General features: G+C 39.6%; 1 protein-coding gene across 8 annotated transcripts in view; it reads right to left on the bottom strand.

Annotated features, from left to right (window-relative positions):
- Nucleotides 1-406: 406 nt before the first annotated feature.
- Nucleotides 407-23057, bottom strand: part of LOC137262247 (myotubularin-related protein 13-like) — a 125279-nt gene continuing 102628 nt past the window's right edge. For 5 of the 8 annotated variants that reach the window (XM_067800051.1, XM_067800048.1, XM_067800049.1 and 2 more), the window contains 11 exons: nt 19425-19594; nt 18807-18977; nt 17664-17768; nt 15888-16073; nt 15376-15687; nt 13328-13555; nt 12510-12813; nt 11947-12102; nt 11350-11507; nt 9819-9950; nt 407-7354 (listed from right to left, as the gene is read on the bottom strand). In XM_067800051.1, coding sequence (XP_067656152.1) covers nt 7262-7354; nt 9819-9950; nt 11350-11507; nt 11947-12102; nt 12510-12813; nt 13328-13555; nt 15376-15687; nt 15888-16073; nt 17664-17768; nt 18807-18977; nt 19425-19594 — 2015 coding nt within the window. In that variant the 3' untranslated portion in view covers nt 407-7261. Of the gene's footprint in view, nt 7355-9818; nt 9951-11349; nt 11508-11946; nt 12103-12509; nt 12814-13327; nt 13556-15375; nt 15688-15887; nt 16074-17663; nt 17769-18806; nt 18978-19424; nt 19595-22228; nt 22268-23057 lie in introns of all 8 variants that reach the window. The other 3 variants (XM_067800053.1, XM_067800055.1, XM_067800050.1) reach the window with 2 other exon arrangements.

Here is a 23057-nt window from a genome sequence, read left to right as displayed (position 1 = left end):
GATCCAGGAACAGTTCAAGGTAATCTTTCGTAGGACCCATTCTAACCAGGGGTCATTGAATAAACAGGATTATCATACAAATTTAAAAATACAGTCCGATTTACCCATGAAGATCCATATTGGAACTGATCTTCAGTAACCCATGGCCATGCTTGTAGTAAGAGACGACAAACAGGATTGGTGGTCAGGCACTAGGCACTCTGAATTGGTTCATTCAGTTATTGGTTCCCAAATGTGTAGATAAATGCTGGTGATGTTGATCACTGGATTGTACGGTCCAGACTCGGATTATTTACAGACCCCCGCAATACAGCTGTAATAAAACTAAACCCATAAACTCATTCCACATTTGTCCAAGGATGATGCAATTCTGACTTGGTGGAGAATTAATAAAATCAACCAGTCGTTTTATTTTATTTAATATTTTATTCCACTTTCCTGGCTTGCAAAAGAAAAAAAAATATGATGAAGACATGGCAGGCGAGTACTGCCAGTATGAAATCCACTGAACACTGTCAATATTAAAATGTTAAAACCAGTAAAATATCTACTACCTGTACAATGACTGTTGTACTACACATAGGACTCACAGAACATATATGATGGACCACAGACAGAGGGATAACAGTCATATGTCACTTATGATAACACTGTCACACATCCAGGACCTTAAAATGTCACACAGCTATGAGGAAAACACTGTTATCAACCTAGAACTATGACATGTCACATAATTTGGATGATAACACTGTAGTAACCTAGGATAACAGTTACATAAGTCAGTAATAACAATTACACACCTAGGATGATAACACTGGTATACAATTCAGAGCAACTGGGGTAACAGATAATTGGTAACAATCTGTATGATCAGGAGTTCTATGGTAAAGTGTCTGTACTCCAGTAACAGCTGGATGACTCACTATATGAGGATAACAGGTTGAATAACAAGGCTGATCTGGGATGTGTTGAATGATAACTTATGTAGATGAGGTTTTAATGAGCTGTATGAATTTGATGTAAACTTAATGAACATGAACAGATCTGGAGTTGGATGATGGTGGCGACGTTAAAACAAACTTCACAAATGGGAACACAGTTCAAGGTTTAACTTCATGGATATTCAAGAACAGATTTAACACAATATCTAAAGTAAAGCCTTCCTAATTTAGACAGGACCCTTCTTAGTTAAACTGTGCTATTCAGGACAGTGGCCCTCTCAGTCAAACAGAATGTGGAAACACATAATATCAGGGTTTCTTCCAGACTGTAAAAGTACACAGGTGAGGGTTTCCTCCAGACTGTAAAGGTACGCATGTGAGGGTTTCCTCCAGACTGTAAAAGTACACAGGTGAGGGTTTCTTCCAGACTGTAAAGGTACGCATGTGAGGGTTTCCTCCAGACTGTAAAGGTACGCATGTGAGGGTTTCCTCCAGACTGTAAAAGTACACAGGTGAGGGTTTCATCATGGGGGAGAGGTCTACATGTTAGGGTTTCTTCATAAGGAGCATAAATAACATCAGTAACACTTATTTCCTGGTTTCCGATTCTAACGGGACATTTCACAACATAGCAAGAACCATCCTCTGCAGTTGTGATGTGGGTTTATGTGATGATTTTCATGACCTAACAATGAGAAATGGTTTGGTATGTTGATCATCATAGATTACTGATGAGAAAAGGTTAGATGGTGATCTTCATTGTTTAGAGATGAGAAAAGGATTAATGCTGTGATTTTCATGGTGTAGAGATGAGAAAGGGTTCATGTTGTGATCTTCATGGTTTAGAGATGAGAAAAGGTTTGATGTTATGATCTTCATGGTCAAGAATACAGAATATTAGACTGATGAAGGACTCCAAAAGGAAGGGGTTTTAATATTGCGGGCAGGGTAAGGAAAAGGATAAATTTTATTCCGCTTAACATTATGCTACCTTTGTCAGTTTGGGGAAGTGAAGCAGGGATGTTTACTATTGAGGCCTACTGAGTGGGAACCCTATTTCACCAAAGCCTCTCGGGGCCTCATAAAGCAGGCAACAAGTTCATTAAATGAACAATAGATTCTCAAACTTTATGCAGAAGAGTGAATGATTGGCAGATTAAAGTTGACACATGCTTGCCATATAAACAAAGGAGAAGGGTGGGTTGTGGGTTATGGCACAGAGGGTGTGAACCTGGAGGGTGTGAAAAACTCTAGATGATGATCTGGTTCACCTGAAACCAGTGTTCTTTGTTGTTACTCTCACAAAAAAATGTCCCAGTTTAATGAGTTGTCATGGAAAACAATACCACTGAATCATGATGAAATTCAACAATTCTTGATCAATATGGCTTAAGATCAAAGTGACGAATCTACACCAGATCTTTACAACTTAATGTGGAATTCAAACATTGGCTGTGACAGAGACCAGGCATGTCCTAACTCAACCATAAACAAGAATCTGTGGAATAAGCACAAATAGTTCAACTGAATATCTATAATAGTTACTTTCTTCTTCAAAACTAACAATGGCATCTTAATCGCTCCATCATAACCCTACAAACAGACTTCCCAAAGCAAGTAATGTAATATGCTTTTTGGTGAACTGATGGAGTAACACATCAGAATAGGCTACAAGTTCATAGTGGGAGTCAAACCTACTGGTTAGGTATGACAAGCAAATACTTTAACCTGTAGACTACTGACAGCACTCCTGAGTACACATTAGTGGACATTTTTAAGATTGTTCTGTGCCATGATCCCTGTCAATCTATTAATTGTAGTTTTAATTCTCCCGTTCCCTCTGCCATGCATCCTAAGGGTACTCTAGTAGTATATGCCTTGTTACAAACAATGATTCAGGTACCTAATACAAGCTGTAACTTCCTAACTCTAACATATCTGTGATCATGTGCACAGATATCCCTGTCTCTATCAATGCATGAAGCATGCTACGAAAACGCCTTGAAACTCAGGAGCCTACATGCATAAACAAGATACTTGGAAAGAAAATAGTATCTGGAACAGCATTGCAAACAGGCAGATAAAACTGACAGACTACTGTTCATGCAACAACTGCTGAGAGAAACTAATGATGGTACATGATAAAATAACATCAACGTTGTAGATAAAAGCAACCTAAATGTACAAATTATCTAATCCATCTTAAAATTTCCCACAAAAACAAGTATTTATTCATCTAGGACAAAATTCAACAAATGAAAGACGACAGTTTTGCCACAAAGCCTGAGACATTCATTGGGTTCTTGTAAGATAATCTTCAGGAACCCTTTAAATATTGACTGTGAATTAAGAAAAAGCAATAATAAAATAATTATATTAAAATCTTGATTTCAAATTTAAAAATGTATTAAATAATGGTAACCTGACATCAGATTTGGACATAATGGTTATTACACGTGTGTGATACATGTCATAGGGCAGACGAGTAGAGGAATTTACTGTTAGGTTGACTTAGATTCACTCAGTCCGTCAATTATAGCACACACTGTACATCAACCACAAGAACTGTCACAAAAGTAACTTGTAAACATCAATGTATGGCAATATTCAGTCACAGAAATGAATGATTCAGCAGATTCACACTTGACAACTTATCTCCCTTGATGTCCATGGAAGTCTGTATGGCTTGATGTGCTGTGTATGAATCATAACACCGTGAAGACAGTGTTAGATGGAGCTGGTCAACAGTGTGAGATCAGATGGGTGAGTGAGTTGAATGAGGGTGTATATGCTTATGATATCAGGACTGGAATCCATCACTGATAACTGGAGATCGAATGAGCCATTATTAAGTTGGTACCAAATTCACATTATGCTTTTATGAATAGACACAAGGATTGTTGTGGTGTGGCATGAACTGATAGTGTGAATACTATCTCAGAGAAATGGCAGTTACATTGTGTATGGCCTAACAAAAGGAAACATTTTGTGGGGAAGCAGAAAGGTGTTTGAAACATTAAATACATTTACTGTTTTGGGTGAGGGTGAAATAAACCATAAAACACACACAAATCTGGCTAATTCCCTGCAGTGACATATATCAGTCATTACAAAAATACTTCAGTCGTATTCTTTTGTCATTTATCCATTGAGTTACACAAATTCAAGCCGAGCATGTCCAAAGGGAGACAACTCAGCAGTATTCCCGATAGCTTATAAGGCTTTGTGGCAAAAGTCTGTGTCTTCACGCCAACAACGCAGTTCACAAACTGTGGCACATGTAATACTGAAAAACATGCCTATAAAAATATAAAGAAGAAACTATGCAAGGATGTTGTACCAAAAACTATATGAGCAAATAAATACATAGCCTGCTCCAATGGTTTTGAGTCTAGTGATGCATTATGCATAGAGCCAAGAAAACCATTGTTGAGCATCCATATTGCACTGATAGTGACAGTGGTTGACAGAACCAAGTCTATATACATACATATATCATACACAGTCCTCATAGTTACCTTGTGTGGCAAGGCTGGTGTTTATACACTTACTGTTGAATAACAAATCTGTATTATATCATACAGGATTGATTATATACATTTAATGCATGCATCAGTAACTACAGTCAAATTCACATTTAATATCAGGTCAAACCCAGTTTAAACAAAGTGACATTCATATAAAACTGTCAAACCCTGGTGAAACTGACAATTCATTACAAACAGACTGGAAAAACTAACTTTCACCAGTTCTAGTCTTCAGGAATGACAATAAATTGACAATTGTAAATAACATACTGCAGGTATAAGAACATCATTTTGGTGTTGCTTGAAACTTGCTATATGTTTACTGTAGGTATAATTCTATTTTTTTATGTGAACTTGCCCTTACCCAAATACTTATCTCATTCATATCTGATGCACTTTCAGCTTTATAACAAATATTAAGGTGTCAAATAAATACATTACATTTCGCCTTAATGCCACACAAAGATATAAAGGACAGGTTGCTTGTTGTCCATGGCAACACTGCTGACACACAGCAGCAGATTGTCTATGATGGAGCAACCTAGTATGGATACAAGCACTAAGTCAAACAAAGATGAAGTACGACGCACTGATCCCACGAGTCAACATCTCTAGAATACATCTGTACAAATGACTACCAGTACTCAATATACATACCACATACACTTTTATACAAATACTAAAACTTGTGTTTCTGATACGGAAACACAACAATGACGAATACAAATGCACAGAAATCCAAAGCATGTACAGCGTCAGTTGTCACATTGTCACATGTATAAATAAGCCCTGTCATTCACACCCGCTCACAGCACACACAACACAACACAACAACTGCTCTCGTGTTTCTTCTATAAATGCAGATAAACTCAACCTCTTGACAAGTCTCATGCATGTTTGTGCAGAACATGGTTCAGTTCTGCACATACGTCTCACTGGTCCAGTGACTGAAATCATCATCAATGACAACCCTGATGAAGTTATAAAGCAGATCAAATGGGCACTAGCTCCTGTAAATGCATGCTTGCCCTCCGAAGTGAAAGTGAAAAAACTTATTTAAAACTAATCATTATTAGTAAAAGCATAATAATATTCTAGCAGTTACACAACTGCTGTCATACCAGGAGCAAGCAGTGCCAGCAATTGCCCTAATCAAGGATATCCTCATCCTGGTGAGCCTCTGCCTCAAAAGTCTGTTGCACTGGTACATGGTGTCGGTTTCAGGAGTTAATGATATGACGACTCTTTAGCACTGGAGGTCCCAGGAGTACAAGGCATCACTGGATGAGGACACATGAGTACCAGTCTACTTGACAGTTTGTCTCAGGCAAGAGGTATTTTAAGTGCTAACAGACTACCCATATAAGTTTTGACTATTTGGGTTAATAAATGTACCCTGTTAAGATGGGAGCTATTGAACTTCCCTGAATACCCAAACACTGATCCTCTTTAAAGAACAGTTACCAGTGGCCAGCTGATGCAAGACAATGCACTATGGGAACAGTATTGTCTGTAATCACTATTCAGGCATAGTGAGTGAGGGGGATTTTACTCTCTTTCTCAGCAACAGCCCAGCAGTCCATCCACCATGACGGGTATCACATGGTGTAGCAATACAATCAGAGAATTACTTTCTATTGATTTGATGATAATACTATGCTTGTGATAGGGACAAATATGATTAACATCTGCGAGAAAGACAACAGTATTCCTGTCATAACAATAAGTGTTTTTGATGGACGTTAAAGACAAATGATATATTTGTGATGATGAAGACTGTTACAGTCCAATCACTATACAGACTATCATATTCCTGTGATGATGGAGACTCTAGTTTCTTTTATAACAGGGTTACCAGTTACAGTGATGATGAAGAAATTAGTTTTCTGTCATGACAAGACTACTGTATTATTGTGACGATGAAGAAACTAGTTTTCTGCTATGACAAGGTTACTGTATTTCTGTGTAGATGAAGAAACCAGTTTTCTGGTACAACAAGACTACTGTTCTCCTGTGAAGATGACAATGATGCTGATTCAGATGAGGCCAGGGGGATACATAACTACATCACCAGGAGGTTCCTGTCTGCATCCTGTACCCTGAAAGCTCCAGGACACCTGCTATCCACGGGGCATCTACAATCTGTTCTGTGTATCTCTAAATCTAATGCTGGGATGTAATGACTATTGGACCAACCTACAATGACGACCTGGAGCAAGAGGCTAGCGACTCCCATTTTATAATTATCTGACAGTGTAGCAGAGATCATGTTCATGCATTTCCCAGGGCACTGTGTCATGTGAACAGCTGCTTGTGGTTTACAGGCTTAAATGTGCGCACATTGTAACGCTGGTATTGCAAATACTCCCAAATTTGAGTATTACAGAATGTTTCCCATTCTGGTTTAGTTGTGCACAACTGGGCTAGTCTTCCATACACATGACTATGGCGAAAAATATAGCTTGACTCCATGTAAGCTGCGTCTCAGAGAGTCAAGTTTTCTTTGGGGAAGATTGTACGATGAGGCCAAGTTTGACCCTGTGAGGGATTCAGTGCTGATTGAGATCTGCAAAGTCTTGACTATCACCCACACTCACGTACACTCACAAAACTTGGTCATGCTTCCTCAAATACAAACTCCTGTACAATCTGGTCCAATCTAGTTTAAGCTGGCTTCAGTCTGTTCCCTTCAAAAGTGTACCACTCTTGCCAGTATAAACTGGTCCAGTATCTATCCAGCCACACTGTTGTCATGGAAACATAGCACTTAAAAGTCTGGCTTGCTAATGTTTGCTACTGTATACAACTCTGAAGTTTATCTATCCACTCCTGCGCCATTACGGGGTTGGCAGCCATGAAGTTGTACTGTCTTCGAACAGTGCGGATCTGCAACATCAACAAAAATATCATCACATTCACATATTTGGTGTTGGCTGTTAAACACTGCACTCGTCAACATGCCATTTAGAAGATATCAGCCAATAAATAATCTAGTCTGGGCCAGACATTTTGGTGGCTGATAAAATGAAGAATGATGATTCAAATTATTTTTCAAAAGCCATTTGCCACATTATGAAAGTAACTTGTCCTGACTAATTTTCCACTTGCCCAGACTTCATGACATAATCATGATGAGGTAATTACAAAAGAATAAATCAACATGGTGTTTGATTTAATGTTCTGGATAATTTATTGAAAAGTGATAAACTGCAAAGAAAGATAACTCTACATTATTATCATTGCTAGATGTAATGGCTACATTTTGAGCAGGTATGAAATGAAATGCAAGTTTATTTGCAGTTTGAAACCACAAGTGGAAAGTATCTAGCAGCATACCACATATGGACAAGTAAGAACCATTATTTGATTGCCCGAAATGAAAACTGACTTGTCCTGGGCATTGGGCACTAGGATTTTTGAATCCCTGAAAAAACATCATCAGTATAACATAGAATCACCATGATTGACCACCAGGGCCTGCTTGCACAGAGCAATTTTAGTTACAATCAATCTTATGCCCCTACAATCAACTTGACAATCACCATACAATTGCCCTAATGCACTTGCACAAAGATGATCTTAGACAGTTTGGACTTAAGATCCCGATCTTAACTAAGATTGAACTCTTCAACGTTGGAGGTAGAAATTTCTTAAACTTGTCTCTTGTCTACAGTTGTCTTCAAGTGCGCATAGCATGCTGCGCAAATAAAACTTGGAACTGGTTACTGCATGCAATACAACACCTCCCCACCCCCTCAATCGCACCTTGCATGAAAAAACCCCCCAAAAACCCAAAAACAAACACAAGCAAAATCCACAAATCTTTAAGGGAACAATTTCATGGAAGATAACTAATAGTTTTCTATATCCCAGCTGTCTTGATTTATCAACCAAGAATGTCATATTGCAACCACAGAAATACCAACCCATTTTTGTGATACTGTTGAAATACAGAAAAATACATCATTATGAAAATTAAATATATACAAAATTTCTTTATGATCGAACACCTAAATGTAGCCCAATTTTGTTGAAATTATGTTGGACATGTTTTCTTATTGTGAAAATCCTTGTCACACAAATTTCAACTGCCTCAGCAATGATAAACTGTGACAAAAATCATTGACATGAATATGATATGTTCTGCGATGTCACAACATAACATAAATTGTATTTAGGCATGGCAGATTTGAAGGCAACAGCATTTATATATGCCAAGGGAAACCACTCCCATCTTGCGTTAAAAACTAAGATTAGCTGCCCTTGAGTTACTGAAAAGGTCATGGCCATTGCTAGTCGCGTTTCATTACTATTGTTTCCTTGATTATCAAAAAGGAATGGTATACTTTTTCTGACATTGAATCAGGTGAGAATTGTACTTCATGATATTGACTCAATGATGTTGTTCACTACCACAAATAATGATATTTCTGACATTAAATCGATGTTCCATTCTACGTGTTGTTGAAGTGTCAAGGCGAATCACACACTTTTATGCAATATAAAAGCAATCTCCAAACATAAAGCTAATTATTTGTGTGAAACTGACACTAACTTGAACACCATTTTGGCACAGACTACAATGATCTTAGCTCCTTACAACTGGATCTGACTGCTTTGTTCAAGTGGATGGTGATTGTAGCCGAAGCCTAAGATGGTGATCTTAAGGATTTACAACAATTGTAACGGTAAGATCGTTTTGTGCAAGTGGGCCCTGATCTCTTATATTACCTTAGGCTGTTGGGGATCAATTCAAACCAGGACTCCCTAAGGAGCAAGACAATACATAACTGAATACATTCTCCATTACACCCTTCATCAGCCATTAAACCTGTCAAGATTCTGGTTAGAACTGGTCCTCAGCAACCCATGCTTGTTGTAAGAGGTGAGCAACGGAATCAGATCGTCAGACTCTCTGACCTGGTTGACACGTCACTGTATCCCAACTGCACTGGACCAATGAACATCCAGGTTATAATCTTTCATAACCCATGCTTGTCGTAAGAGGCAACTAACAGGATTGGGTGGTCAAGGATTGCTGACTTTGTTGACACATGTCATCGTATCCCACTTGCGTAGAACATTGCTACTGGTGTTGATCACCTAACTGTCTTGTCCAGACACAAATATTTAAGTACTGACACCATACAGCTGGAGACTGGTGAATGCAGCATTAAGCAACAAGCAAACAAACAAAACAACATTTGATCATTCACTTCTGAGGCTGTGACTCCCATGACTGATTATTACAAATATAATGAAACCAAGTGTAAAGTAAGAGTACTGAAGTCATACTAAGGGAACATAGGTTCACTGATCCTCTCATCCTTGTTTATGGAGCAACTCCTACCTCAAATATTGAGTTTTCTTCTGATTTCTTTGATGCACCTGGGTGGTTCTTGACGGGCTGCACAGACTCCACTTCAGCCAGATCAATGAAGCCTTTACAGTTTCCGTCCTGTATAGCATCGTAGTAGCGCAACTAAACACAAGAGAATTATGTCAGATCTGAGGTATAGCTGCAACTTAGGGCAACCACTAAACACAAGAGAATTATGTCAGATCTGAGGTATAGCTGCAACTTTGGGCAACCACTAAACACAAGAGAATTATGTCAGATCTGAGGTATAGCTGCAACTTAGGGCAACCACTAAACACAAGAGACACTACTAATATGCTGAAGAGAAGACACCTAAATACAGTGGAAACCGCCTAAGTAAAAACTGCTTAACTAAACATATCGGATAAGTAAACACTATTCTTTGGTCCCGGCAAACTTCTTCATTAATCATCACTATTTGAGTCCTGTTAACTAAAACTGGATAAGTAAACAACACCGCTTAAGTAAACGTTTTTACATGGTCCCTGGAAGTAAATTACTGACCAAACGAGACCTGACAACTAAATTAGCGATCACCACATATTGTAAACCAAAAGTTACTGTGTTCTGTAATCTGATTGGTTGAAAAACATGATTAAATGGTATTAGATTCCCGGAAACTGAAAGACTATTCACCGCGTACTGACACGTAAACAATTGTTTTGTTGTGTCATCAACAGTGGTGACGTCATTCAAATCATATTAGTGCAGACACTAAAACCCCTTTGGTTTACTTTTGTGTTTACAATGCTGATAAACATCATGTGTTGGCCAATTTCCGGGTGTTATTGAGTATTTGAAGCACAGGAATATTTCATTTGAAACCGACGGCTCACGCCGTCGGTTCCAAATGCATTCCCGTGCTGACGCCGTCGGTTCCAAATGCATTCCTGTGCTTCAAATACTCAATAACACCCGGAAATTGGCCAACACATGATGTTTATCTCCTAAATCCGACATGAGGGACATGTGTCAAGTCACCAGGTAAATAAAGATCCCACTTACAGCTTGCTCTGGCGTGAGCAGTTTACAATACACTGACAACTGAAGGCCAGCCCTGATGAGTTGTTCATTGTTATATGTAGCTTGGGAGTATCAGTGAGTAGACTGGTGCAATAAAACATGTTATATTACTTACAAATCTTGTCCGTTACTCTGTCATTTGAAGATATTGATAAGTTTGGATAAGTAAAAAACCTGATAAGTAAACAATTTGATGAGTCCCTTAAAAGTTTACTTATCAGGTTTCCACTGTATAAAGCAAAAGATAAGTCCACAGATTGGTCCAAATATAAAAGCCTTCAGATTCTTCTTCAAGCAACAGTTTCCAGAGACAGGATGGAAGTTAAAGTCGATGGTTTCATTTTTGTAACCAATACATTTGTTCAATACAGCAAACCACTGCTGTGCTACATCCAAACTACATTCACACATAACGCTACCCACTCAGTCAGTGGAACTGAACATGGTCAACAGACGCCATTCCCACTCCCTCCCTCACCTGATGTTTCATGGAATCCAGTACAAACCAGCGCTGTTTCCACCCCTTCAGCAGCGCCCCCTGTTTGTACAGAAATCCCTCGTGGGTGCTGTGACTGCAGTCGCCCAGACTGGAGGGGAAGTTTTCGAAGGCTTGCGTGGTGGCTGTGGACAGAGCAACTATGTACGATACAGAAACATCCAAAACAAAACATTTGTTGTGCCAATAATATAAATGCAACACTCTATACTGTCAGGATATGATGCCACACAATGAAGAATTGAGCTTGTCCCATATAGATGCCATTGTGAGAAATATATGACTAGATGAATAAATCTGCATGGAGAGGTGGTATGGAGGTATGCAGAGGAGTACTCTAAGTGTCTGATCATGTCCCCCATTCAGACACTGTCCTGTTAATTAGTTTTGTTAGTGCAGTTCTAGAACCTCTAATATATTCATGGACAGAAACAAGCACCTTGCAGAGAGCACAAAATTAGTATTCATCTGACCAGTAGGGTCACACTCCAGTTGCCTTTGGAAGCAGCATCAGCTTGAAACAAGGAATGGAATGTATTCAGCATATTGCTATGGATGTACAGTTCCATCATGACTTACCAACAGAACTAGAGCTGGCATCAGAGCCTCCTGTCCGTGATATACTAGAGCTGCTGGCACTGGCGTCGGACATCGTCTTCAGCTTGGTGCAGTTCTTAGGGACTGATGGCTGACACTTGTCATGGCAGTTGTAGCCACAGTCCACACAGCGCATTCCTGAAAACAGAACACAGTTTAGTGAGTGAGTCTAACACTCTTAGACACTACCAACCTGTCTGGGACAACTACCTACAACACACGGTCAAACAACTCAAGCACCCACATGTCTTGGACAATCCCCCACAACACACGGTCAAACAATTCAAACACCCACCTGTCTTGGACAATCCCCAAAGCACACGGTCAAACAATTCAAGCACCCACCTGTCTTGGACAACCCCCTACAACACACGGTCAAACAACTCAAGCACCCACCTGTCTTGGACAACCCCAAGAGCACACGGTCAAACAACTCAAGCACCCACCTGTCTTGGACAACCACCAGAGCACATGGTCAAACAACTCAAGCACCCACCTGTCTTGCACAACCCCAGAGCACATGGTCAAACAACTCAAGCACCCACCTGTCTTGGACAACCCCCAGAGCACATGGGTACAGTAGTCACAGTACATGGGGGTGGTGAAGGTGGTCTTCTCGAAGTGATGGGGTTGGGTGAACATCCTGGCGGCCTCACCCAGCATCTTGCCCCGCACCAGTATCTCCAGGGTGGAGCGCTTGTGTATGGAGCGGCCATGAGACCGGACCATCTGGGTGTTGAAAGAAACCTGGCGCTGCACATGGTCACGATGTGGGGACTCCAGCTTGTCCCATTGTACCTTCCACTTCTGGGGCAGGTGACCCAGGTCAGTCTCTAGCCGATGGATCTCCTGCAAAGCATCGGGGTCGTGTCTTAGTGTATTAACAACAGTCAGAACTTTTGCCATATGTAACACTGTGGCTTCTAATAATAGTCTGGAGTCTTAACACAAGAAACCAGTGGCCGAAAGTATTTACACCATGCCATGCAATCAGTAGTGACATCTTAGCCCTTCACAATTATGTATATCTCTTCATTGCACATGATTAGAGAAATGATAAGCATAAAAGGGTGATATCTATGCATGACCTTTCCAAGAATGGGCTGCTCAAGGCCTTCAAGTCTGTATGAACTCAAATTGATAAATGACATGCCTGATTTATTAGAAAATTATGCAAGGCTTTCGGTAATGAGTGCAATGATTAAAAGAATTCTATGCTCAACATTGCTTGTACTCGGATATACAACAGCAGCCAGCTACAGAGAACAAAAATGGTTTAGGTAAATCTCCAGGTCTGACCACTTGATAAACCTATAACTAGCCGACGCAGCACTGAACATGATACGAAGTCAGACATGCTCACCTGGAACTGTCCATGGAAGTAGTTGGGTTCTTGCAGCATGATACTGTCATAGCAGGCGTTGAGGATCTTCCTCCGAGAGATGCCCATGGCCTCTGCCTCCTGGTCCTCATTCTGCCGGATCTCCTTGGTTACGACCTCCATGTCAAAAGTTGGGCCGTGTGCAAGGTCCTCTGCCAGGTAGTAGTCCCAGATGCGAAGGTTGGAGATGTTGGAGTAAGGACGTAGCACCTGATGGGGAAAAACAAGGTATTTAATCTGGAGATGTTGGAGTAAGGACGTAGCACCTGATGGGGAAAAACAAGGTATTTAATCCGGAGATGTTGGAGTAAGGACGTAGCACCTGATGGGGAAAAACAAGGTATTTAATCTGGAGATGTTGGAGTAAGGACGTAGCACCTGATGGGGAAAAACAAGGTATTTAATCCGGAGATGTTGGAGTAAGGACGTAGCACCTGATGGGGAAAAACAAGGTATTTAATCTGGAGATGTTGGAGTAAGGACGTAGCACCTGATGGGGAAAAACAAGGTATTTAATCCGGAGATGTTGGAGTAAGGACGTAGCAGCTGATGGGGAAAAACAAGGTATTTAATCTGGAGATGTTGGAGTAAGGACGTAGCACCTGATGGGGAAAAACAAGGTATTTAATCCGGAGATGTTGGAGTAAGGACGTAGCACCTGATGGGGAAAAACAAGGTATTTAATCTGGAGATGTTGGAGTAAGGACGTAGCACCTGATAGGGAAAAACAAGGTATTTAATCTGGAGATGTTGGAGTAAGGACGTAGCACCTGATGGGGAAAAACAAGGTATTTAATCTGGAGATGTTGGAGTAAGGACGTAGCAGCTGATAGGGAAAAACAAGGTATTTAATCTGGAGATGTTGGAGTAAGGACGTAGCACCTGATGGGGAAAAACAAGGTATTTAATCTGGAGATGTTGGAGTAAGGACGGAGCACCTGATGGGGAAAAACAAGGTATTTAATCTGGAGATGTTGGAGTAAGGACGTAGCAACTGATAGGGAAAAACAAGGTATTTAATCTGGAGATGTTGGAGTAAGGACGTAGCACCTGATAGGGAAAAACAAGGTATTTAATCTGGAGATGTTGGAGTAAGGACATAGCAGCTGATGGGGAAAAACAAGGTATTTAATCTGGAGATGTTGGAGTAAGGACGTAGCACCTGATGGGGAAAAACAAGGTATTTAATCTGGAGATGTTGGAGTAAGGACGTAGCACCTGATAGGGAAAAACAAGGTATTTAATCTGGAGATGTTGGAGTAAGGACGTAGCAACTGATAGGGAAAAACAAGGTATTTAATCTGGATATGTTGGAGTAAGGACGTAGCACCTGATGGGGAAAAACAAGGTATTTAATCTGGAGATGTTGGAGTAAGGACGTAGCAGCTGATGGGGAAAAACAAGGTATTTAATCTGGAGATGTTGGAGTAAGGACGGAGCACCTGATGGGGAAAAACAAGGTATTTAATCTGGAGATGTTGGAGTAAGGACGTAGCACCTGATGGGGAAAAACAAGGTATTTAATCTGGAGATGTTGGAGTAAGGACGTAGCAGCTGATAGGGAAAAACAAGGTATTTAATCTGGAGATGTTGGAGTAAGGACGTAACACCTGATGGGGAAAAACAAGGTATTTAATCTGGAGATGTTGGAGTAAGGACGTAGCAGCTGATGGGGAAACACAAGGTATTTAATCTGGAGATGTTGGAGTAAGGACGGAGCAGATGATGGGGAAAAACAAGGTATTTAATCCGGAGATGTTGGAGTAAGGACGTAGCAGCTGATGGGGAAAAACAAGGTATTTAATCTGGAGATGTTGGAGTAAGGACGTAGCAGCTGATAGGGAAAAACAAGGTATTTAATCTGGAGATGTTGGAGTAAGGACATAGCACCTGATGGGGAAAAACAAGGTATTTAGCCCACATTCTTTAAACAAAAATTTAGCACCTTACCAAGATGACAAGAAACTGTTAAAAAAACCCCATCTCTTCCCTACAGAACCTGTCATCTATTTAACCAAAATTCTACTCACTGTGTCTCCATCTTCTGGGCTGTACATAAAGTTATAGAAAATGGCTGATCGTCTGTGCTGCTTCTCAATGTAGTCCCAGATGGACCCGCCCACACTTGTGTTGGCCGTGTGTTTAGGAGAGAAGCCCCCCAAATCTTCCTCCCCATCATCTACCTTGGAGGGACGTTTATCTTCATGGAGCCAGCCCGCCTCCACCCGCTCAAACTCGTTGTCCAACATGAATGTTCGGAATCGGTTGGAGACATAATGATACGCCACAACCTTGAGGAAGTGCTGGTTGAACTCAAAGGACAGGGGGAACTGCCGGTGAATCTGGGAAGAACAGTGAGTGATCGACAAATTGATTGATTGGGTGGGTGAGTGAGAATGAACACTATTTCAGTTAATTTAAGTCTGTGTAAGGTGATTCCAGGATATGACCTCACAGTCACAAGGGACAATACTCTGTGCAGATAAAGCAACTTACATGACAGACCTACCCATCAACAGAGGTATTTTACTCATTTAAGTACCTGATGCACGACGTCCAGGAACTGAAGGAAGACCGGTGCGAACCCACTGGCCTGATTGGCAGCTGTCTGGTTGCTGCGGTGTGTGAAGCGATGTCCGAAAGACAGCCATTCCTTCTCCACCAGAGCCTTGAATCCCTCGATTGTCCGGTAGTGGGGGTCCAGGAGGATCTCTGCCACTGCCACCACCTGGGGAGGAATGGTAGCATCTCACTACGTTTAATGTGTATCTAAAACTTCTGAATGCTATATTCTTGTTCATGAACAGAAATAAGTCATGATGGAAGTTCACTGGATGAGGGACAGATTAGTTTCAGCACAGGAACAGTGGCACACTGTAAGTAACATCTGCTTAATGTCATTTAAAACCAAATGTGTTTGTGTCAGGTTTTAAATGAAACATTTAAACAGAGTTCAAGCAACTATAATCACTTCAAAAATGTAAACACATTAGGATTACTTCCATTCTACCATGAAAAACACTTTATGAAGAAGACACGCTTTAATTATGCACTTATTACCATGGGGTAGTGTTCTGGTTGCACTGCAGATAGAGCCTTTTACATGGATTTGCCCATATCGTGTCAAATGTTTTAATTATTTCAGCGAAGATTTCTTCAAATGCATTCCAAGTAGCTACATCTGTACTGAATGTTATGGACATGTTGTGGACAACTTTAATGGAATCAGTTATGTAATAAGGAACACCCCTGAATTAACGAATACTGACGTTTTTGAGCGCTCGACGAATCTCGGTTATATGATGACAGTATTATTAGGGAAGCTCACCTAATATACCTTCTACAATAAAAATATTCGATTTCATTCTCAATTACATTACACAGCAATAAACATAAACAAACAATATCTAACATGTAAATCAGAAAGCCTTGTAAAAATTCATCCCTATCTATACAAAATGTGTAGCAAATATCTACCTACCTGGCAAATGGTATATTTGTTTCCGCACAGAATTATAAGAATGGGAAATTTGCAAGATAATGACTAGGGGAAACACCAAATTTATGCCACTCATACTCCCTCATGTCCCATTGCATTGTTCAACACATACATGTAAAAACTTGACTTCTCCACCTTCCCTGCAAGGCTGCCACTGCTGGTGACATATGTGCATACACTTTGAAAAAAAGCTTGGCCACAATCCTGTCCCAAATGATGAAAACAATGTTCCAAGAAATCCCAAGTTAGTCGCATGTACACAAAGCAGCACTGTCTCTCTCTTGTTGCATGCCTAGGTGGAGGCACATATGTGAAACTATCATCCACACTCAAGAAAATCTTTGAATAGTTACAGGTCATAGGTCCCTCAGAAAAGGATCGATTTGATTCTGCAGGGTTCAGATTTCACAGTCATGTATTTTCCACTACCACTTCAAATTTCCGCCATATCCAATTTAAACACATTAAAAAAAATCTCCGAGCTCAAACATAACAGTTTTAGACGACGTTTGCTTACCATAGTAAGGATTAATGAGTGCAAAATATTCATACTCAGTGAACCAGCTCTCAGAAGTGGTTATTGAAAAGTTTTCACATCTAATTTTTTAGTAACGACCAATCAAAAATGAACATGCTTATACGTCATAGTAGAAACATATTTAACCTTACACCTTGTAGCTGACTTCCAACATGAGATTATGTGAAATAACATCGTTTTAGTGGAGTGATCTCTCTCTGGAGTATCTACAAAAAGTGATGTTCCCATAGTTACAAAACAGGGTGCTGGTGTGTTCCTTCCACATTGTGTTGCAAACGTACCTGTGAAGTGACGTCCCAGCCGTCCTCCAGACAGATCATGACAGAGGATCCCTGGACATCCAGCAGGTCTACTGTAGCCCCTGCCAGCTGCATCACATTCTGGATCTGATTACAGGAACAAAGGGTCAGCTCAACTCCAGGAGATGGATTCATTCATGGATATGCACCATCAAATGGGCAAACTAATGGAGCAGTACATGGTGTTATGTAAGTGGGTTAATATTGTCGTCTACATTAATCAAGTCTGCACAAAGCAAACAAGAAACTCAAGCATGGACAGGGTACAACAGCAGGCGATCTCATTCACAAATATGTCCCAGTGAGATCATTTTGATCTGCTGACAATCATCTATCTGCTTGAAGTACTACAGTACAATGTGAAAGAGTTTGGATATTGATCCTTTGCCATTTGACTTCCACATTATGGAACATGTTACCTCTTCAAATCAAGGAGCCAGAATCCCTAGAAATTTGTAAGAGCAACGGCAAAACTGTTATCTCCTTAGGACTTCTATATCTTGTGAGAACCCAAGCAAATTCCTGCCTATGACATTTTGCAGGAACTTTATTTTGTTTGTAGCACTATGAACAAGCACTCTGTGACATGAGTTCGGCAAAGTGCAAGTGTACATATCATTATTATGACAATACACACAGCCAAATCATAGAGCCTGACCACTCCACCATCTTTCTGACTCTAACAAGAAGAACAGCATAAAAGGAGATATATTCTACGAAGGAAAATAACAAGCATGAGTTGCTGTAGAAATATATTCATACCCTGATTATCAATGAGCACACAAATCATGGAATGTCTTGATACAGCCCTCTAAACTCTGTGGACTTTGATTCATTTTATTCATTAAACCCATCTCGATTATACCTGGTGGAATCAAGGACTTTTAATAAAAACTTCCCGTTTGTTTCAACCCATTGGTATCCTGAAGATCAGTGTATCACTTGCTGAAGATCAGTGTATCACTTGCTGAAGATCAGTGTATCACTTGCTGAAAATCAGTGTATCACTTGAAGCATGGGACAGTATTCTATTCATGTCAGTTCTAAACTGGGATCAAACCTTTCTCATACCAAGGCCAGAGTTAATCAAGAAAACAAAATGTCAGAGGCGACCATGTTCTCTACCTGAAGCAGCCACTCGGACTCCTCAACAGCTTTGTAGAAGTTGGCCTCTGGGGACAGGCTGCTCGGAACACAAGCTCGCATCAACTTCTTGAAGCTAGCCTTCACGTGGCGCACCTCGAAGAAGTCCAACGGGATAAAGTCACACTTCTGAAATGACTCCATCTTGATGCCCTGTAGTCAAAAAAACCAAAAAACATTCACCTTCTCAGAAAAACATTTGCTTTTACTGAAACTCTCAACAATGTTGAAACAGACTGGATTACTGAACAGCAATGACTGGACTCCGGAATACCATGAAACATTGCGCTGCATGACTGCACCAGACAAGATAAAGTTAGTTATCGATTTGTTTGTTGTTATATACCAAAGTCAGCAATATTCCTGCTACACAACAGGGCAATTTGTAAAAATGTTACGGTTGTACTAGTTAAGGTAGTGACTGACTGTGTGAGCAATGTTTCGTGCAAAAGGCCAAAGATGATGCACATCAGTAAGTCCCTCAAATGCACAACATATCCCAATCAGATTGCCTCCTCTGGCAAGCAATATAGTGACAGGGACCTTTTTTAACCATGGTGTTTTCATCTACAGGCAATCAGAGTCCTTCTAGGGACCCACCTTCATCTGTGTTTTCTCCCCTAGCACATAGAGTGACACTCGGTGAAGACCTTGCACAGAGCTGTTGATCAGATCACCACGGTGATCTAAGCTGCCATTTTGTGCACGCGACCTTGTGTCTGGAGAACTGAAGCGAGATTTTTCCCGCAGACTTCCAATCCTGTTTAGAGCTGAAATATTTAGAATAACCATGATAAAATGTTCACAGCACTGTTTACTAGTAATTAACCTGGAATAAGAGATGCATAAATAGCATTGTGCAAATTATTGATATTTATACTCAAACAGATTTGCAAAGGGCTCCATGTGCATTGAAATGAATGATTAATGTCAGAATTGAGTAAAATTGCAAAACTATATGCTATTATTCATCACAGGAACTTAGTATGAACAACATTTTACAAGAAGAGAATGTTAAAAAGAAAATATTCCTGTTTTTCATCAAACAACAAAATCTTAACACATAATCCACAAAACAATCATCTTCATTTAAGGTTAGCATAACGAACACAAACAAGCAAACAACGACTTGATTTGAACGTAACACTAAACAGCTATCAAAGAATAATAAAAAAATATTGTTCAAAATTCTAAACAATGTTGAACATTCTGCAATAAGTTAAAAAGAAAAAAAACTGCTATCAGTCAATATTTGATATTTTGCTTTAGACAACATAATATTTTATTCTCATTTAAACCTCACGTTACAGCACACACTTTAAATTGGAAAATAAAAATATTGCAAACATATCCCAAAACTCGATCTAACCAAAACAGATGCAAAGCTGCACAAAGCAAAGACAATGTTTGGATGATAGTTTCAATTTTCCTCAATGTAGAAAAACAATTATGGATGCATGTTTGTGAGCCAGCACAAAATTCTTGATATACGTATTAATAAAAAACAACCCTGGAATTTGTATGAATATATCAGCATAAATGTGAAGCCAGCAGAACTGATCAGTAGAAGTATCATACATGTTCATTATAATCCACGGGGTCGGTATGGTACCAGGATATGCTACGTGCAGCCATCTAATGAAATGTCACCACAGTGCAACTACAGGACTGATCTGTTCCAACACAAAACTAGTACCCTCTTGCTCATCTAGGGTATAAAAGCAGTGGTATACCTTACAAATGTTTACATACTTTTAGCATTCCACTAATCTAAGTTAAACATTAAATAAAATTTTGTTAACCAAATTCAGAAGAAACATGTTTATGCAATAATCAATTAATTCACTAAGCACGTAAGCTGAAAAAGTTCAACTGAAAATAAAATAAATGACTGATGAAATTAATTTCGTTAATGACAGTTCATCTGAGATACAGCAGACTTGAGATTGTCAGTAGAAGCACATTCACTGTGGGTTGCCATGCCTGGATGTAACCCCTGTATCAACCTCCTCATGCTGCCCATGTGATAACATGGTGCCTTGTGTACAGTGATACCTGCTTCTTTGTGGTTCCATTAGTATTCTCTGTACAGCTTGTTAGAACAAACAACTACTGTCACAGTTGTCTTGTGAGCAGGACCAATAGGACCATTATAGATTCTGATATTAGGGCAGAGTGTAGGCATGAAATCTGTATATAAAATTGAAGTGTTTTACTAATTAACAATCTGGATTACAGCTACTACCCTCTTCCAGCATGGTATGCTGTATATGTTTGTCAAAATACTGAAGTTACCTGTTCAATCACTTTTTGATACTTCAATATTTTTTACTAAGTATGAGTAGAAATTGCTCTGGCATACATTTTGATAACTTGAAATCAACATTAAAAAAGAAAAACTGAAAAGGAAAATAAAAAACCAAAACTGACACTGAAATATTGGTGTTAAATAACAAACTGTATTCAGTGCCAATTTGGCATGGGAAACAAAAGTTATAAGGGACAAAAATCTTCTTGTGAAGATCAGAGTTAGATTTGATGTTCAGGAACCTACGAAAGTTGTAAGAGGGTCTAACGGAACTGGGTAGTCAGGCTCGCTGCCTTGTCTGACTTATTGTATGCCAATTGTGTAGAATGATGCTTATGCTGTTGATCACTGGATTGTCTGGCCCAGACTCCACTGTTTACAGACTACCTCCACAAGCTGGAATATTGCTGAGTGCAGCGTAAACCTAAATTCACTCACTCATTCGTCACAACACATTGCGGCACCTGTAACGACTGGGTCCCCTGGCCTGATTTGTAGCTGTTTAACTGTATGCCTTGGGAGGATGGTTTGTATCGACTTTTACTGAAGCAACTGTGACAGTAGTTTTGTGTGACTAGTACCACTTGGATCACAAGTGTTACAGATCTAAGATTAGTCATACATGTCACCAGTAGGATGTGCAGGATTTTAACGGCTATATGATCTTGAACACACAAACAATGAATCTGTATGGATACACATCTTGTAAAACATTGTACACCCACTTAATGACACATAAAAAGATCTCATCATTACTCACAAGTTACAGAGGAGTACTTTTCAGTGAAATAGTTATGTTGAAAAGACACCTCTTTGCACATAAAAGACTTAAAGCTGACGATGAAAAGTGGCGTCTGATCATTCATAACAAAATGGCAACAATTATTCAGCTGCCAAAGCTGACTTTGTCTAACAAGTTATGATAAACATGAATATGCACACATCTGCTGAGAGATGTAACAAGTGATGGAGATACATTGTCGACAGTCTGTCCTGAGGTGTAGAAGCAGACAGCTAGCTATCATACAGTGACATACGCCAAACAGAAAATAAAGGGGGATGACTCATGCTATACACAAGGGAAATGGTAGATTACTTTGCCAGCCTTTCCGTGGTCTCCTCGGCATTGTCAGAACTGCAAAGTCAAAGTTTAAACTCCCATGTTGAAATGTGTTCCGGTTTATCAGCTTGTAAATACTGGTGGTGTGTTTAATGAATAGTTCTTCACATTGTTACACGGCCCATTTGATAGTGTCCAGGTATTGGATATGAAGTCACTATTCCAGATCAGAGATTTTAACTAATCAGCATGATTTTGACACTATTCGCGCCTTTTGGCGCTTCTGATTGTTCTGTTACTTGAGTACATGTCAAATGGTTACACAGCTGAATTATTTTAGAAACATTTTTATTTTTTTTTCTCTATTTATTTGCATGCCTGTAATGGAAGATTGTAAGTATATTGAAAAACTACTTGTACCTAAGAAGCATCTAAGTTCGAAAGGGTTAATATCATAACGCGGAAAAACATTACACATTTTTATTTCAATTTTCACAAATGCTGGGGACTTTGCAGATCTGTTTATCAGAAAAAAGCAAATATTTCATTCAAAATAAAAGATCTGATGGTGAAGCAGATGTTCCAGCCATACTAAAACAGACGGGGAAGGGTGCAATGATCACCCTATCTTACCTAACATTTCCACTTGACATAAATTAATAAAATGAAGGTGGGCTCAAAGATAATTAAAAGAGTTTTGACTTATTAACTTCTACAGCTAGAAAAGAGAAAGAATGACTTGCTTCTTGTAGAACACATACATGACAGATAAATAAACCAGAAGAACAGACAGAGGACCTGTAAAGAATGAATAATGAATTATAACACCACTTGTTAGAAGCTGGGTAATTGAGCAAGCCTGTTA

This window comes from Haliotis asinina, chromosome 14, assembly GCF_037392515.1.
Source record: "Haliotis asinina isolate JCU_RB_2024 chromosome 14, JCU_Hal_asi_v2, whole genome shotgun sequence".
Classification (NCBI taxonomy): Eukaryota; Metazoa; Mollusca; class Gastropoda; order Lepetellida; family Haliotidae; genus Haliotis; species Haliotis asinina.
The sequence above is the reverse complement of the archived record's forward strand: the minus strand, read 5'-3'. Positions and strand labels throughout refer to the sequence as shown.